At 40.2% G+C, this 17704-nt stretch overlaps 1 protein-coding gene across 3 annotated transcripts in view; it reads left to right on the top strand.

Annotated features, from left to right (window-relative positions):
* TCOF1 (treacle ribosome biogenesis factor 1) overlaps nt 1-15197 on the top strand; it is a 41326-nt gene extending 26129 nt beyond the window's left edge. For all 3 annotated transcript variants that reach the window (XM_026696605.2, XM_087924279.1, XM_026696604.2), the window contains 5 exons: nt 2639-2834; nt 4030-4512; nt 11479-11549; nt 13650-13683; nt 14661-15197. In XM_026696605.2, coding sequence (XP_026552390.2) covers nt 2639-2834; nt 4030-4512; nt 11479-11549; nt 13650-13679 — 780 coding nt within the window. In that variant the 3' untranslated portion in view covers nt 13680-13683; nt 14661-15197. The remainder of the gene's footprint in view (nt 1-2638; nt 2835-4029; nt 4513-11478; nt 11550-13649; nt 13684-14660) is intronic.
* The last annotated feature ends 2507 nt before the right edge of the window (nt 15198-17704 follow it).

The following is a 17704-nucleotide window of genomic DNA, read 5'->3' as shown; positions in this document are numbered from 1 at the left end:
AGGTAATCAGAACTTAACTAAAGCATAATAATAGCAGGGAATAGGACAGAAATTGTAGAAGATGGGAACAGCCATGAAGGACAGGAGGAAGAGCTGCTGCCAAGACAAGTCAGATAAAAGTGGCCTGAGCCTGAGCCAAGAAAATAACTTGGGAAAGCATCTTAGGCAAGCTTCTCCCTGGTTCACATGAGGATGGAGGAAGAAGCACCTTCAGACTTTAAAGATTCTGTTACTATAGAGTCTACCTAGTAAAGTTGCCAAAAATAGAAATTAAAACAGCTAATTAAGGACAATAGAATAGAGTTCAAGAAAGGTCTTAGAATGGTAAGATGAAAGATAAAGTAACTTATTATAAATAAAAAAGTGATAGGTCGTCTTTCTTTTATGGTATAATCACCTTTTCCGTGGGAGTCGACAAGTGTGCCTTGTCTGCACAAGCCATGAACCTACAATATGCCTCTGAACAAAGGATTATAAATTCTGAACCTCCATAGTTAGCATGTTGGGTGCATGCTTTCTGAACTTGTACTAACCAGGACGGATTGATTTAATGAAAATACAGAGCTTTAAATAGCTGCAGGAGGAACTGTACTATGCATACAGCAGCAGTTTTCAGTTGCAGTTTAAGCTGTGCCTTAGCTATGAAAGTTGTCTTCATGAGCAATGTGTGGTACCAATTGTAGATCTGTGACACGTTAGATTTACATGCATGCATGGGACTGTAGTAATCGCCAACAACCTCCCGAATGCATATTTAAGAGGGAATAAACAGAAGCAAATTTATCCTGCAGGTCATAAATCCATACAACATATAAATACTTCCCCTCTTTTTCTAGAAAATTGGAGCATTTAACAGCTCCCCACTCTGTTTGCCTTTTTTCAACAACTGTGCTGACAGCCTACACATTTTTTCATGGCTTAGCCTACACATTACACAAGCTCATGAGAGGAAAAAAACAAAAGTTTTGAAGGAACTTGGACTTGCATGGCCGTATGTGCTCAGCTTGAGCCTTGTGTTGTGTGTCTTTTTTTTTTTCAAGAGCTTAAGTTTGACAGCCCTCTCCCTTCAATTTTTAGCCAGAATGTCACCCCCTAAATGCATGTATCCAAGTAGCTTATTGGGGGAGGCACACTTAGACATGATACAGGGGAAGTGAATCCCGTGGGAATGAAAACTGACTACCTTTAGACTTCCTCCTCTCTATGGCAACCACCTGCCTACCAGTACAGGAAGGAAGGAAGGGCATATTACAATTAGGGTTTGTCATTTGATGAGACAACAAAAAAGGCCCTTCTCAGGTCTGCCATCTTTGCCTTGGCACCTTGCTAGCATCCTGCCATCAAAGGCTAGGGGAGAGGAAAGGATTATGCTAGGGAACAAACAGGCAATCAACCTGCTTTTGTGCATGATGGGAAATTGGGAGGGGAGATTGACAGCTTGACGAAGAGCAAGAGAGCTTGGAGCCAGTTTGTGCCACCACCAAAGACTGTGCACCCTGAGAAAGAATATGAATTACTCAAAAAAATCTCAGCATTCTCAGTGCACCTAGGCCAGGGGTCCCCAGCCCTTGGGCCGTGGCTCACTACTGGGCCATGACCTATTCAAAACCAGGCCATGCGAGTGGCAGACCGGTTCCCCCCCCCCCCAGCCAGACTGCCAAACCTCAAAGGTTGGGGCCCGGTGACCCAGGCAAATTCTTATTGGCTGAAGACAGACTGGTCATGGGGTAGAGCTGCAATGGGAGGAAACTTTCTATATCTTTTTTTTTTTACAAAATTTTATTGGCACACCACAGCAACAAGGTTCACCATCACTGCTCTATTGGGTTCACATAGCGTGATTGAATTTGTTGGTATGCCCATCATCCCAATTCTACAAACTTTCTATATCTTTTGAGCACAGGAAATTTAGTTCTAGCCTGACTTTACTGCAACCAATATTTTTTAGTAAAAGAACCTGTCACTTCAACCAAATGGAGTTGAGAGTCTTGCTTTCCTAAGAGATTAGACTGGGGCAGGTCTGACAGGTGGCACCTTCTTTTGGGTACAACATTCACTCCAAGGTACAAATGTCCCCCACTCTGATTCTTTTCCGAAAGGGCCTAAAAGTGGCTACTTCAGTGGACCCTGGAATCGCAAATGGAAATGCAGCTAATTGAGTAGCTAACATAATTGTTCTGTTACTGTGGGGGATGCCATGGGGGATGGGGTAGGGTTTTTAAATGGTTTTATTATATGATAGATCTTTTACATTTTTAAATGTAAGCCTCCCAGACTCACCTATGTGTGAGTTGGGCAACTATATAAACTTGTTTATTAAATAATACATCTAAAACAGGCTTCCCTATCCAGACTCTTTCATACAGTATTGAGAATGGAGTTCTTCCTAAAATGTCCAGTCAGAATAATGGACATCAGACTTGGAAAGCAATAATAAAAGCTCTGGTAGGTCTTTCTTTCATGCCATTTCTGTCATGTGTCAACACTACTATGAAGTTGTGAAAAGTATTGAACTAAACAGATACTGATAAATTTTGCTAATTGAAGAGATTGGGATATATCACTCTGTTAACTGGCCCTTGCTATTAATCACATGTTCATTCATTATTTCTCTCCTTTCTCCTTTTTTCACTCCTAGTCTCTTTTAACGGGGCTATCAGGTCCTCACAAGATCCAAGCATCCACTGTGGTAGCAAGTCCTCTGCTCTCCAAACAGGGTTCTGTTGGTGCTCAAGCAAAGTCTTCTGGGAAGCCAGCACCTCCTGGCAGCACGTCATCAACTGACAGTTCTTCAAGCGATAGCGACACTGAGAAAACTGTCACACCGAAAAAAGGTTGGCTTTGAAGGAACTATTGGTACAGAAGACTTAAAGGAAAGGATTTTTTAGGGAGTCTATGACAATTCGCCATGGCCAATTTTGCCACGGCAAACTCTCTGCAGGTCAAGAGTTGCACTAATATTAAAGAAATAGTGGGATGGAATCATTAAAGAAAAGGTGCAAAAAAAGGGACAGAATGAAATGTGAATAGCAAAAATTTAAATATTTTTAAATTTTATTTTAAATAATTAAACTAAACTGTCAATTGTCCTGCAGCGAGTTGGCTGTAGCAAGTTGTCCCATTCCGCTTTTTAGAAATTCAGGAACTATCTGTATATCCCAACAAATTCATTTTCCAGAGGTAACTGGACTATCTCCCCTTTTTCCAAATCCAAGTTTATACACTTATTTCAATCTTCAAGTGAAGATTTTCTGGATCAAGAAAGGATCCTGCTATATTTGTTTTTCTCAGAATCTCATTATGCTTTGAGGGATTCTCTGAGATTTGTGTTGTGCAGAGAGACATTGAATGGTTCGGTTACAGCTGAAAATTTGTGATCTTGTTCTATAACGGGCTTGATGATTCTTTCTAAATGAAGATACATTTTCTGTAATTGGGTAGCCTGGCTTATTATTATTATCGGTTTATTAATTTTATTTATTTATTTATCTGTTATTTTCACAAATAACTCATGTGCCACAAATATTCAACACTTTCCTCTTCCTATTTTCCCCACAACAACAACCATCCTGTGAGGTGATTTGGGCTGAGAGAGAGAGGTTGGCCCAAAGTCACCCAACTGGCTTTCATGAATGGGGAGGCCGGGTGCCTTAACCACTAGACGAAACTGTCTAGTGGCTATGGAGCGTCTGAGACTGGAGAATGTTTAATTCTTAATCTAATGCAACATTTTTTCATATTGTTAAGACTAAATTTTAAGGCAAAATTCTGAGATAATGCTCTTTTGTTCAGGAGAAAATTGCCCTAATAAAATGTATTTTTCTTTTAATTGGACAGATTAGAATAGACATACATCCAGCTAGGTGTAACTGTAAAACAGTTCTGTAAATTAGAAAGTGTCTTGTTTTAAAAGTTAATTAGGCCAAGCCTTTCCCCAGCTGAGTTGGAATGATTTCCCCACAAATTAGCAGTACTTTATAGGGATCAGGTTCTTAATAGTTGCTAAATTGTAAAACTTTGTTTCTACAGAGACCACCTTGTTGCCTTCTTCTGGAAAGGAAGCAGCAGCTGCTAAGGGAAAGGGGGCAGGGAAACGGGGGCTGAAAAGCAGCAGCTCCAAGCCTCCCCCAGCAAAGAAAGCTGCAACAAAGGCTCAGAGCAGTGGCCAAGGCCAAGAGACATCTGCTGTACAGTTGCCAGAGTCAATCTCCCCATCGTTCAAAGCGCTCCTCGGGAACAAAGAGCAGGACACGCAACAAGGTACCCCAGAAGGGGCCCAGGCTAACCCTGTGGCCAAGGCCAAGGCATCGAAAAATGAGAAAAAAGAGAAGCCATCCAAGAAACGGAAACTGGCAGATGGGAACACTGGCTCTAAGGCTTCAAAGGGCAAGAAGCTTAAAATGCAGAGTGCGGAAGAGACACCGTTAAAAAAGAAGAAAAAGAAATCCAAGTCTTCAGACAGCATCAAATCAACAAAGAAAAAAGACAGCAAAGAAAAGAAGTCTGATAAAAGTGAGAACCGCATCCCTTATTCCATGTGGGCATATCAAAGCTGGGTGCTAATTAATGTTCCTGGTCCTATTTTTCTTTTTCTTTTTTCTTTTTTTCATTATTTAGTGCATTCTGCTGCCCTCATGTAGTAAAGAGGTATTGCTTACCAATAAGCACTTATCAATGCTTTATCAATTATTACCAGCTCAGTTGTGTTGGTAAAAGGGAGTAATATGTGGGGAAAGGTTTATTCGGTATATGCACGTTGATGTCCCATTGCCCCCTTCCCTCCTTTATACTTGTGTAAAGAACTATTCCAACATACATCTTGGTTCCAGTCTAAAGAAAAGTGATTAAGTGAAAAGGGTAGGCAAGAAACTTTTCAGAAGACATATTTAGGTTTGCTCTTTTAACGTTCTTCTGGTTCCTGTTTTGTTTCGTTTGCAGCCTCTTCCTTCCTCATTCTATGGGCTTGTTCTGCTTTAATTACTTCCCCTTTTCTCTGATGCTCCCAGTCCTTTTTGAGTCCCAGAATCTGAGGTAGAGTAGGGATGGGGTGGGGTGGGGTGGAATGGAATGGAATAGAATAGAATCTGAAAGGGACCTTGGAGGTCTTCTAGTCCAGCCCCCTGCTTCAGCAGGAGATCCTATACCATTTCAAATAAGTTGACTGTTTTGTCTCTTCTTAAAAACCTCCAGTGACGGAGCACCCATGATTTCTGGAGGCAAGCTGTTCCACTGGTTAATTGTCCTCACTGTTAGGAAGTTTCTCTTTAATTCCAGGTTGCTTCTCCCTTTGATCAGTTTCCAACCATTGTTTCTTGTCTTGCCCTCTGGTGCTTTGGGGAATAATTTGACCAACTCTTCTTTGCGGCAGCCCCTCAAATACTGGAATACTGTTATCATGTCACCCCTAATTCTTCTTTTCTTTAGACTAGCCAGACCCAAATTCTGCAGCCATTCTTCATATGGTTTAGTCTCCAGGCCTTTGATCATCTCAGTGGTGACTAAAATTGGTTGCAGTATTCCAGGTGTGGTCTTAACTAACTTTGAGACTTTGTAAAGTGGCACTAATACTTCACGTGATCTTGATTCTTTGCCTCTGTTTATACAACCCAGGATTATACTAGCTTTTTGGGTGGCAGCTGCACACTGCTGGTTCATATTCAAGTGATCGTCTGAACTGATTCCAAATTATCTGATCTCACTCTTGATTCTCAGGGTCACCTTCCTTTTTTTGTTCTTCTGTCCAGGGTTGGTCCACAACATTTGGATGCACAAACTACAGTTTTCCTTAAAATGTGATGTTACCTACTTTATGATTGTTCTGTAATATCCCTTTTTTTAAAATCATAGACACTTTTGTGTCAGCAGGTGTCTTCAAGTCAATTCAACTAATTGGCCTAGTCCCTGCAGTGTTCTTGGCAAGTTTCCCAGAAGTGGATTACCATTGCCTGCTTCCTAGGGCTGAGAGAAAGTGACTGGCCCAAGGTCACCCAGTTGACTTTGTGCCTAAGACAGAATTAGAATTCGCTTGGTGCCTTAACCACTACACCAAACTGCCTCTCCTATTTTGGAGGTTGTCAGTTTTTTAGTAGAAAAAGTTTGAATCAACACAGAACCAAGGTTAAAAACAAGTTTAACCAACTCCTTTACTTTATCCCCATATGAATTAGCCCACCAAATCAGTTTTCCTCTGACACCATCCCAAACAAGCAGTCCTTTGGTTTTGGATTTGTTCACCACCCCTGAATAAAATGTCCCTCAGTGTTCCCAGCTGGAGTAGTGCTTCTGGTGGAACAGTTTCTACCTTCTGAAGTGGAGGTACAGTAGCCCTTCACTGTAGAAAAGCACATGCTGGTCTGGGTGCAAAATACAATACACCTGTATTTAACTTGTTTGATACACAATTATCCGTTATTTCTTTCTGATTTTCTGGCTGGAACAGATGGAGGAGGCTGAAGAGCCTAGCTAGGATATGTCTTAGAAAATGGCTTCCTTTGCCGCATGGCTTTAAAACTGAAATGGAGGCAACTTTCCCAGCTCAGGCATATGCTCACAGTGTTCACAGATAGAGCAGAAAAGGATGCTTCAGCTACCAAGGCTGCTGAGTGATCATATTCAGCAGTACCTGAATAAAGCATCAATATCAGCACAGATGAGTCGATCTTAAGAAGGCTGCATTTAGAGAGCCACTGTAAACCCTAAGAGAGAGGCAGTTGCTGGGGTACTATTAATGTTGCTATTCAAAGAGCAGCTCCAGGCAATTCAGTAATTCCTGCTGAGGCATTTGAGTTGCTGGCCGGATTCTCAAAGAGAAATGGCTATAGGCTTCTGCTAGGAAAGGGAGAACAAGAAGGAAAGAGCCTCTTGTATGGAGACTCAGATTTTACCGATCTTAATATAAGTTACCCTCTTTACTGAGAGGGAAAAAAAACCATTTATTTCCATACTCTGCTTCACTTGACTAATGTATACAAGAAAAGACCTCAAATGCTATAGAAAAGAACATATCTAAAAAAGGGGAGTGGAAATTATTTGTCATGTATAAAAACCACCCAGATATTCTGTTCTCTGTACATACTGCATTTGTCCTCTTTTAGATTTTTCTGGTTTTTATCCTATTTTTGCCAGGGTCTTATGTGAATCTGAGTAAGACTATAGGTAGACTATATTTATACAGGTATAAACATATAAAAAGATGAAGTGCAGAAATAGTGCTGACATTTGACCAAATGACAGATTTCATTTCAGAAACAAAATAACTCAACGTACAAATAATTGCTATTTTAGATTCAGTAACTATTTTACTCTTTTTGTAATTAACAATGTTGTACAAGAATTCTGGCCTATTCCTCCATTACTTGTTGCTTTTTCCATAATCCTACACAACATTTCCATGAGGTTTAGATCTGGAGTTTGCCTTGACTATTCCAAAATATTGAATTTGCCTCCTTCGTCCATTTTGTTGTAAAGTTCCTTGTAAGTTTGTACCTTTGAGATCATTGCTTTGGTTTATGAATTTGTAATGGTCTGCCAGCAGCCTGTGGAGACTGCAGCAGAGTCAGACAATGGGGAGGAACATGGGCCAGTCCAGGTGTCTGGGACATTAACCTTTGGAGGAAGCAACTTTGTTTGTACTGGTCAGTTTGAAGCCTGAAGCTCTGTGTTGAATTTGTGTTCTGTTTGGCCTTATATAACTAATTGGAAATTTAGACATTGGCAGCATTCCAAGGGAGATAAAGGTGCATGCTTATCAGACTTATCCTGAAGGACTTTGGAAGACTTCCATGGGGCTATTTACAAATCGTTTGAGACTCATTATGAGCTGTGAATGACTAAAATTCACAGCCGTTGAAATAAAGAAAAAAGGGACTAACATATGTTTGTTAGTGTCTCAGTATGCCTTGGTCAGAACAGAATTTCAGAATAACTAACAGAATAGTTAGGTGAGTCTATCCTGTAAAATCCATACTTCCTTCAATGACAGCAGATCATCCAGAAAAATATCTGTCAACACATGACATTGTTATCTCCATACTTAATAGCTGATACGAGATTCTTATTTTAGAAAACAGTGTTTGGTTTCCCATGTACCCACTTTTATTTCATGTGTTGAGAGAACATTTCTGTGGAAGACGCTGTATATTTTGGCTAACTTGTTCTTTATCAGCAGTAGCTTTTTGACCCTTTTACTCTACTGAGACCCATTTTCCCCCAGTGAAAATTACTTGCATATTGGGTTGAGTCATTCACATTGACTTGAGTCAAGATAACAGTGATCTAGAGAACCATAGAGGTTCTCTTGCAATTCTTTGTGACTTATGAGGTGATTTTATGTTGCACGTTTGTGATATCAAGTTAATTGATCTTGGGAAGATTCACTATTGTCCCAGATCTCCAATTCAAGATTAAGTGTCTGATTGGTGAAGCCTTAATGAATGTGTAATCTGTTTCAGACTGATAGATATTGATTTTTTTTTTTAATGGAAGTCTTAAGAAAAATTATTTTGTGTAGGGTATAACATACCTCTAAAATCTGTGTAGTAAGAGTACCAGAGGGTCATAATTTGAAATATTAATGGCAGGGCTACCTCAAATTAATTTTGATTGTGTAATGATGCACTCATACAACTGACTGGGTTGCTTCTTTATTTGAATTGCTTTAACTGAGGATAAGGAATTACTTTTTCACATTGTAACATGTTGTGGCGGGGGGAGGTGAGAGATGTCTTCTAGATGAGCTCTCATTTTTAGAAATCCCCAAACTAGATGTATCTCTATGTGTAATTTTGATCTGCATTTAATCAGGGCTTTTAGGATTCTTATGAGTCACGGTGGCTCAGTGGTTAGAATGCAATACTGCAGGCTACTTCTGCTGATCACTGGCTGCCAGCAGTTTGGCAGTTCGGGTCTCGCTAGGCTCAAGGTTAACGCAGCCTCCCATCCTTCTGAGGTGGGTAAAATGAGGACCCAGATTGTTGGGGCCAATATGCTGACTTTATAAACCGCTTAGAGAGGGCTGTAAGAGCACTGTGAAGCGATATAGAAGTCTGAGTGCTATTGCTATACTTAAAATGTTATTATTAAATTGGACTAAACCCTCCAAGATTTTTAAGCCTGTTGAATCTCCTTCTGCTAGCCACTGTACTTACTTGGTGACTTCTAATTTGAAAGGTTAATTACAAATGCCACATTCAATTTCTCCACTACTCTTTTGTCCAAACTCACATTACTAATATCTTTCAATGAGATTCTAGTCTAAATCAACAGTCTTGGTTTCTCCTGTCAGTGAATTTTCCAGAAAAACTCCGTGATCTTAACAGTCAGAATATATCAGTAAATATGAGAATTTAAACATGAGTTAATAATATTCTTTTCCTCTCCAGTTCTTTTTTTTTTTTTACTCCCCTAACACTGTCTCTATAATGTTATCTTGCTTTTGGAGGGTTTCATCTTTCATTGTCTGTAACATGATTGATAAAATCTCTCACCATCACTCAGGAGAAAGGAGTACATTTTATGGCAACCTGCCTTCGGCAAGGACTTTAGGGAGCAAGGTTCAGCGTATTCAGAGGATGACAGTTTAGGAAATGGTGGATTAGCATTTTTATTCAGAGTTTCAGGAGATCATACCATCTCTTCTATTTGAAGTCACTCCAGAATGAGTGTATAATACATAGTAACTCAACTACAAATACATTGTTAAATCAGATTATAAACACTGAAAATATTAATTTTTCAGAGGAATACCAACCATCTTTTTTCCTTAAATCGAGCAATCTTCACTCCTAGGAAGAGGAGCCAGGAAGGTGTTGTATGCTGTGCATTAGTCTTATTTATGTGTCCAGGTAGTGAAGCAGATTTGGTTTCACTCTGGATATGCTTTAGCATGGTGTTATGTTTGGGTTTTAACAACTCTCTTAGCCAAGTTCAAAGTTGAACCACCATGATAGTGTGGATTATTATTGGGATTTTCTGTGTGGTGCCATGTATGTGAAGTTTCAACAGTAACATGGTACAAGCCAACTTTAAGAGTTATCTTTGTGCCCAAGGAAGACTTGGGAATTATCCTCCTAGGAATTCATAGAAAATAACAGCACATGGCTGCAGATAAATTTAGAGATGTGCCCATCTGTTCAGGAAAAAAAGAAAAGGTGTGTTGGATGGTGGTGGTAATAGCATCATAGTGACAAAAGGGAATGATAAGGAGCATTAACACCAATTAGCCTCCTAGTAAATGGCTATTTTATAACCCCAAGTCCCCAGAGCAGCTGTTCCTGTGACATTATCCCAGACATGCTGTTAACATTCTATATATACCTGAATTGAAAGTTTGCAGTGTAGGATGAAACGGGGTGATGAGCATAAACATTGTTTTATTCCTCAATCTTGCCCAGTGAATGTCTCTGCCAGCAAGCAATTGTGGGTAGTCCTTAACTTACGATCACAATGGAGCCCAAAAATTATGTTGTTAAGTGAGAAATGTGTTGAGAGAGTTTTGCCTCATTTTAATACTTTTCTTGCCACATTTGCTAAGTGAATCACTACAGTTGTTAAATTAGTAACACGGTTGTTAAGTGAACCTGGCAGAAGGTTGCAAAAGGTGATCACATGACCCCAGGACACTTCACCCATCATAAGTGTGAAAACTGGCCATAACTCACTTTTTTCAGTGTTGTAACTTCAAACAGTCATTAAGCGAACTGTTTTAAGTCAAGGACTACCTGCATTAAAAGTTCCTTATGGGCTGACTTCAGTTGCGTAATCCTGTCTTTTCTTGCCTTCACAGGACTTCCTTATTCTACCACCTCTTTTGCTATCCTATTTAGTGAGAAAATAAATACCTGAGTCCTCATGCCTGGATTAAATTAGCAGCAACACAGTGAAACCTCATTATAATGGTCAATTTGAGGAGAGGGTTTTGAATTACATTACTGAGGCAGTTTATAGGCAAATGGTATAAATTGCTCTGTAATAATTAAATGAAGGAAAATTAATTTAACTGGCTTATCTGGAATATTCATTTGCAATGTATTTATCCCTTATTGGGGTGGGGGAAGGATCTTTGGATGGTAAATTGATCCATTGCGCTTGAAGTTGCTAAATGTGGGTTTGTTCAAATCAAGGCATCTTTGCATATAATTTTAGCTGCCCCCCAAAAAAAATCGCAATGCAATAAACAGGAGATTCAGATGCAAATCTGGATGTTTGTAGAAAAACAACTGACTTGGCACTAGATTTTTCTAGCACAACTTTGGCACTCATTCACAATATGCAGGTTCTTGACATGTTGTAGTAAACATTTCCTTAAATGGCATTGGAATCCAAGAAATAAAAGTATCCTGGGGAATTTGGTACAACTGATCCTGTACTTAAAATCATTCAAAGCTGGAAATGTGCTTTTATATGGCCCCAGAATGTGTGTTGTTGTTTTTTAAAGGTGAAATCTGAATTGTTTACCCTGTCCTGTTAAATGTCTTACAGAGAAAAAGAAGAGCAAAAATGTTGAGAGACTTGATGCAGATGGGTCACAGAAGAAAAAGAAGAAAAAGAAGGTAGGAAAGAATATTCTTGTTTTGAACTGTCTATGAAGATGCTCAGTCATCCAGGTCATGGTTGTCCCCAAAAGTGCTTTTTTTTTCAAGAGGCAACTGGACTTTCTGGTTTTTCTTTGAAGACATTTCCACTTCTCATCCAAGAAACTTCTTCAGCTCTGACTGGATGCTGGGGAATAAAGGATTTATATTCCTTGTAGAACTCTGGTCATTTGCATTCTTTTAGAGAGTCATTGAGGCCACTTGGAGATTTATCTATGTCCTCAGGTTCACTTGAGTGGTACAAATAAGTGTAGAGCAGGGATGTCAAACTGGCAGCCGCAGATGTGTCATATGTTGGCCACACCCACCTCCATTTTAGTGAAGGGGGGGAAGTCGCAATATGTCATGTGACAACGCAAGTCTGACACCCTGGTGTTGCGCCTTCTTGGAACTGTTGAAAGGACTGTTATAGACTGGAGATAGATGATGTTGTATCCCTCTCCCTCTGTTGAGAGAGACCTGTTCAGTTTTGACATAGATGGCCTCTTTGACCCCTCTTTCAAACCAGCGGTCCTCTCTGTCCAAAAGGTGGACTTTGCTGTCTTCAAAAGAATGGCCTTTCCCTTTTAAATGAAGAGGGACCGCTGAATCTTGTCCCGATGGGTTTGTTCTCCTATGTTATGCGATGCGTTTATGAAGCGGTTGTTTTGGTTCTCCAGGGTGCAGATCTGCACGTAGTTCACTGAGAAACGTTTTCAAAGAAAAACTAGGAAGTCCAGTTGCCTCTTGAAAAAGCAGCTTTGATAAATGTATCTGGTACAAATTGAACTCTTCCTATCAACCAGCACAAGATTGAGTGTGCAGAGGGGAAATCCCCCCCCACCATTAATTGGATTCGTTACAGTCCGGAACAGGGTCATATTGAATGGGTCAGTAGACTTTGAGTAATTGGTCTCATCGTTTTGTATTTATCTGACTCAGGCGTATATTTAGTTCAGTGAGTATAATAGAGCTACCCTTAGACTCATGGCTTTTTTTCTTTAATGCTCCAAAACTGTTTTTAGAGTACAGGTGTACAATTTGAGGCCACACGTGGCCCCCAGAAAGTTCCCTAGGTTGGTTATTATTAATGTGATGGAAGAGAAAAACTGTTAAATGGAAGAGTAATTTTCTTACGCACTTCTGCACAAAAGCAGTGTTTCCGGGAGACTCCTTTGGGGGAAGAGGTGCTTTAGCCTAAGTCAGGGATCAGCAACCTGCGCCTCTGGAGTCGCATGTGGCTCTTTCATCCCTCTGCTGTGGCTCCTTATCACTCAAAATATGTGTCACAACCGCCAATGTGCGACACCCACCAACATGCAATTTAGTGAGCTTTTCAACCCCGGGTAGGGCAGCCATGGATAAATCCCAAAAAAGAAAAGTTTCATAAGAAAACAGAATCTTGAATTCAACTACCTATGCTAGTTTTGTGGCCGCTCAGGAAATAGTCAGGTGTGGGAAGGGTTTTTGTGGCTCCCATTGTTTTCTTTTCTGTGGGAAATGGGTCCCAGTGGCTCTTAATTGCCAACCCCTGGCCTAGGTAGTGGATCGGGTAATATATCAGGTGGGATACTGAAAAACATACCTCACTTGGAAATACAGACAGGGTCATAAATAAATCTTCTAATACAATCTAAAAGGTTTACTTCTTCTAGAGTTCAGTATTGGAAGGGATTAAACCAAATCAGGAAGGAAGTGACAGATTTTGTTGTTTTTGTATTTTAGAGGCCAAGAGTTCCTTAGTATGAAACATTCCATCTGTTCTTTTGCACGCATGTTGAATAAGACAAATTGCACTCTTTGCTTTGCTTAGCTTTTACCGATCTTCCCGAAACTTCAGAACATATTTACTCAAAAGACACATTTCCCCAATGATGTATCTTTCTTCAACACAAATGAAAGCCAAACTGTTCTTTTGAAACTGAGCTCTTGATTCCACTGAAGAATTGAGAAGTCTCTGTGGTGGGTGTTTTTTTCCCCAAAACACATTCTGTATTTCTTAGCATATTATTCATCTCTCTCTGTTATTTATGTGTGAAAAGAACAAATTGAAATCATTTGCTTTCTGATTTTTTTCAGAAAACGGATAACCTTCCAGAGGAAGCATGAACATGTAAGTATGCTGAGCCACCCCTGCCTATTATATGTTAGATGAGCACTCCTTAATCTATTGCCTTCCCTGTGCTCAGTTGGAACAAGAGGAGCTGTAGGTCTGTCAGGAGGTTATCAGTCATAGAAAGGCAATTACATGAAACTGACTTCAAAGTGAGTGAATGGGAAAGAAATCGTTTTTCATTTAGAATTTAACAATGAGTTTCACTTGTCTGCCAGCAGTGCTTAGAAGAGAACAGATAGAAGTAAAACTCTTGCAGAATAATTTGTCAAGTTGTAATAAAGTCAGCAAATCAGATAACAGAATAAACAGGAAGGGGCCTTTTCGTTCAACTCCTTGCTCAAGCAAGAAACCCTATACCTGCAACTCTATGGACCCGTGTTGGCAAACCTTTTCGGCATCAAGTGCTGAAATGGGAGCGCGTGCGTGAGCAGGGGAGTGCCGGAAACCAGAAGAGCGGCTCCCCGGCACACATGGCTGTGCCGGGAAGCTCAGCTTTCAGTTTCCAGCGCTCCCATGCACGCGAAGACCAGCATGCACGCTGGAATCAGAAGAGCAACAGGCGACGGCTGGCGTGCCCAGAGAGATGGCTCTGCGTGCCACTTCTGGCACGCGTGTCATAGGTTCGCCATCACAGCTATAGACAAATTGTGGTCCAATTTCTTTTTAAAAAACCTCCAGTGCTGGAACATTCACAACTTCTGGAAGCAAAGTCGTTCCACTGATTAATTGTTCAAACTCTAGGGAAAATTTTCAACTTTTCAAAAAATGTGCTGAAAAACTCAGCTTATACTCGAGTCAATAAGTTTTCCCAGTTTTTTGTGGCAAAATTAGGTGCCTCGGCTTATATTCGGGTCGACTTATACTCGAGTATATACGGTAAGTGTTTTTAAAGAATTTCAGAAATATCATTTATTTTCTCTCACCTCCCCATCACAATCCTTTTCCTAATTTTGTCTTTTGTCTCCTCTTTGCAGTGGCTTTGTAATTCAACATGAAGAATGGAAGTACATTAATTAGCAGAGAATTATTCATTTATATTTTTCAACAAAACCAAATGTCAGAGATTGAATTTAATTTATAACTATTTTTACTGATGACTTTTAAAGCTGAGAAACTGTGATTCAAGTGACCTGGATGTGGGCTTGGTAGAAGGATACAACTTGTATCATTAAGTGAAAGGATCTGGATGTCTGAAGGGATCTCTCAGAAGAGTCACGTGCAGAGAAAAAAGTTGGCTTTGTTTACTGAAATATTTTTAAATTGCTGTTTCTCTTTCCTTTTTTTCCTTTTCCTTGACACTTGAGAGTTATATTTTTAAAGAAACACCATATCCCTTCACTCCTGCTACTTTTTTTTTTTAAATCAACTTTTTATTTTCATTTTTAAGAAGGGACATCTTTTGTCTCTCATTATGTCCAGCATGTAGTAAATTGTGTTGTCGCTGGATTGGCTTTCTGTCTCATCCTTCCTCTTTTTATTAATAAAAAGATAAAAGATTTTGACTGGAAAAATTAGGTGTGTGCGTGTAAAACCTAAACAAGTGCACAGTCTCTCCACCACACCTGAACATTGCTGATAATTTGGCAAATCTCTGATTTCATACTGAATATGCTCGTGCGTTTATGTTCACCTTTTTCATTTTGAGACATTCACGTTCCCAGGTCTCAGATTTTCATGGAACGTTTATGGAATCTCACTCTTTATTCCTCCAATTTGTTAATGCTTAGTGAGACTAAGAGGAGGTTTTGTATTTTGTAGTAGATATGGAAATGATTCTTAGTCATTCCATCACCTCCAGAGGGCCTCCCACTCTATCCCCATAGAGATTTCCAATTTCATACTCTCCACAGGCATCTCTGAAACGTCTGAAGAGTAGAATAGAGGAAGTCAAGTAGTATCGATTCCAAAAACAGCCAGGCTGTGAAGAGCATCTAATATTCTGCATAAGAAGCAACTAGATTCTGCAATTTCTATCAAATAAAAGTCATGTGTGTTTTTCATATCCAATTCTTCTTTTATTCAGTCCAGTTTTGTACTAGAAGTGAGACTTGACAGCATTGTAGGAATTCTGGTAGGAAATTCCAACTTGATTATTCCAGGTAAAGGAGATTTTCCCTTTGCAACCTAACCAAGAAAGTCCCTGAAACATTAAGGTTCTTCCTGCCCCCATTACCTTCATCATGACAGCATAGAACTTTGTGGTGTTGGGGCAAGTTATAATTAACTGGCCTTGAAAACTATTATTATTATTATTTTGGATTTCTTTAAGGTTTAGCTACAAAGGATGTAAAGAAGAAGCGTTATTCCTACTTCCTCTCTGCATGGCTCGTGGCCTAATTATATTGTCCTGAAGGAATCGAATCCTAGAGAAAAACAATGCTTCTATCAAAAACATACTTCTGTCACTCTAGGAAAGGGCAAGGAACCCTTTCCTGGAAGAGCAGGAGAATCACAGATCTCAGATACACAGTTTGCACACGGTGATTTTAGAAAATGACAAATGAAAGATGCGTGTAAAACCTCAACTTTTTTTTTTAATGTCAAGTAGGATTGAAAACGTCTTGATTCCTGACACCTGTGCCAGAAACTGAATAGAGAATGGAAGGGAAGAATTATTTCAGTTCCTTGGGGACTCGGTGGCTTCTGTTGTCACCAATCGTTCGATGGAGGGGAGTCTCTTCTGCAATGATTCTGATTCATTTCTCTTGGGTTATATCCTCCATTCTGTGGGGATGAAGGACTAGTGTTTGGCACCTTGGTAAAAAGCCGATATTGAGCAGAGTTTCAAATGCCCCTTAATATCTACTTAAGTCCACAGGGTAAGCCATCCAGAGCTGCCTCAAACTGGAAGAATGGTGGGATATAAATTTAATAAATCGCAAAAAGCTTTGGAGATGCCTTCTCTAACTCTAGGGAAGTAGTTGATAGATCTGCACTTGTTTCCAATACTTCTTTGGCATATCCGGAGAATTACTTGGGAGGGGGCATCTCTTTTGTTAAGAACTTGGTAAGCATGAATAGCTAGAGGAAAACTTTCATGATATTTGTTGGGTATGCAGGAGAGGGTTTTCTCCTGTGCTTGGAATCCTCTCCATGGTTAGAAGCTTCTTCAAGTGAAGCATGGAACATTACTTCATGCTACAAGTTACATTATTTCAGTTATTCTGACAAGTGGGCTGCTTTCCATTTGGTTCACTCCTCCAAGAGATCCACTAGCCCTCACAACTAGTTATGCTGAAAAAGTGATTGTATTGGCTTAACTCCCTTGTGTACGGTTTGCCAGGTTTTTCAGTAGTGTTCCTTGTTCATACCATGGCTTGAATCACAAACCAGCTGCACAGGCAAAAATGGCAGAGGTTTGGTTTATGGTTTAATGCAGGGGTCCCCAACACCCACCCCCCACCCCAGCCCATGGACTGGTACTGCCCCATGGCCCGTTGGGAACCAGGATATGCAACCAGCAGGCGAGTGTACAAAACTATCCTCACTTCCTTCCCCCAGCCCACCCCTGCCGTTGCTGGTCCACAGAACTGGAAAGGTTGGGGACCGCTGGTTTACTGTATTAGGCTACGTATGTTATTACAAAATTTGAAAACAATTGTATGGAAGGGGGAAATGGTGGTGTTTGAAAAAGGTTCTTCAAGTAAGTATTTTTATGTAAGCCAGCTGTTCGTTTTGATCTCTTAAACTACTCCACCCACCCCTACATAACTGCAGTGGCATTTTGCAAGTCCATTGGATCTGACCAAATTTTATTAAAACCATTTCTATGTATCGCACCTTGTGGTGGCCAAACTAGTGTGAATGTCAGCAAAGTGCAGGTGACTGGCAAGCTTCACTTGCTCTATGCAGAATTCAACCATGGCCTCAATCCTTCACACTGTTACTATGGAAGGAAGCCCATTAAAGCGGTTGCAACTTGCTTCTGAAGGTCGTGGGTGGGACGTTCTATGAAAGCCGTTCTTGATGTAGATCCCCCTTCTCTGAAGTCTGCAGTGGCCAAAAAAGAAAGGCAGCA

Source organism: Pseudonaja textilis, chromosome 2, assembly GCF_049901715.1.
Source record: "Pseudonaja textilis isolate UNSWEBS1 chromosome 2, rPseTex1.2, whole genome shotgun sequence".
NCBI classification, from domain to species: Eukaryota; Metazoa; Chordata; class Lepidosauria; order Squamata; family Elapidae; genus Pseudonaja; species Pseudonaja textilis.
The sequence above is the reverse complement of the archived record's forward strand: the minus strand, read 5'-3'. Positions and strand labels throughout refer to the sequence as shown.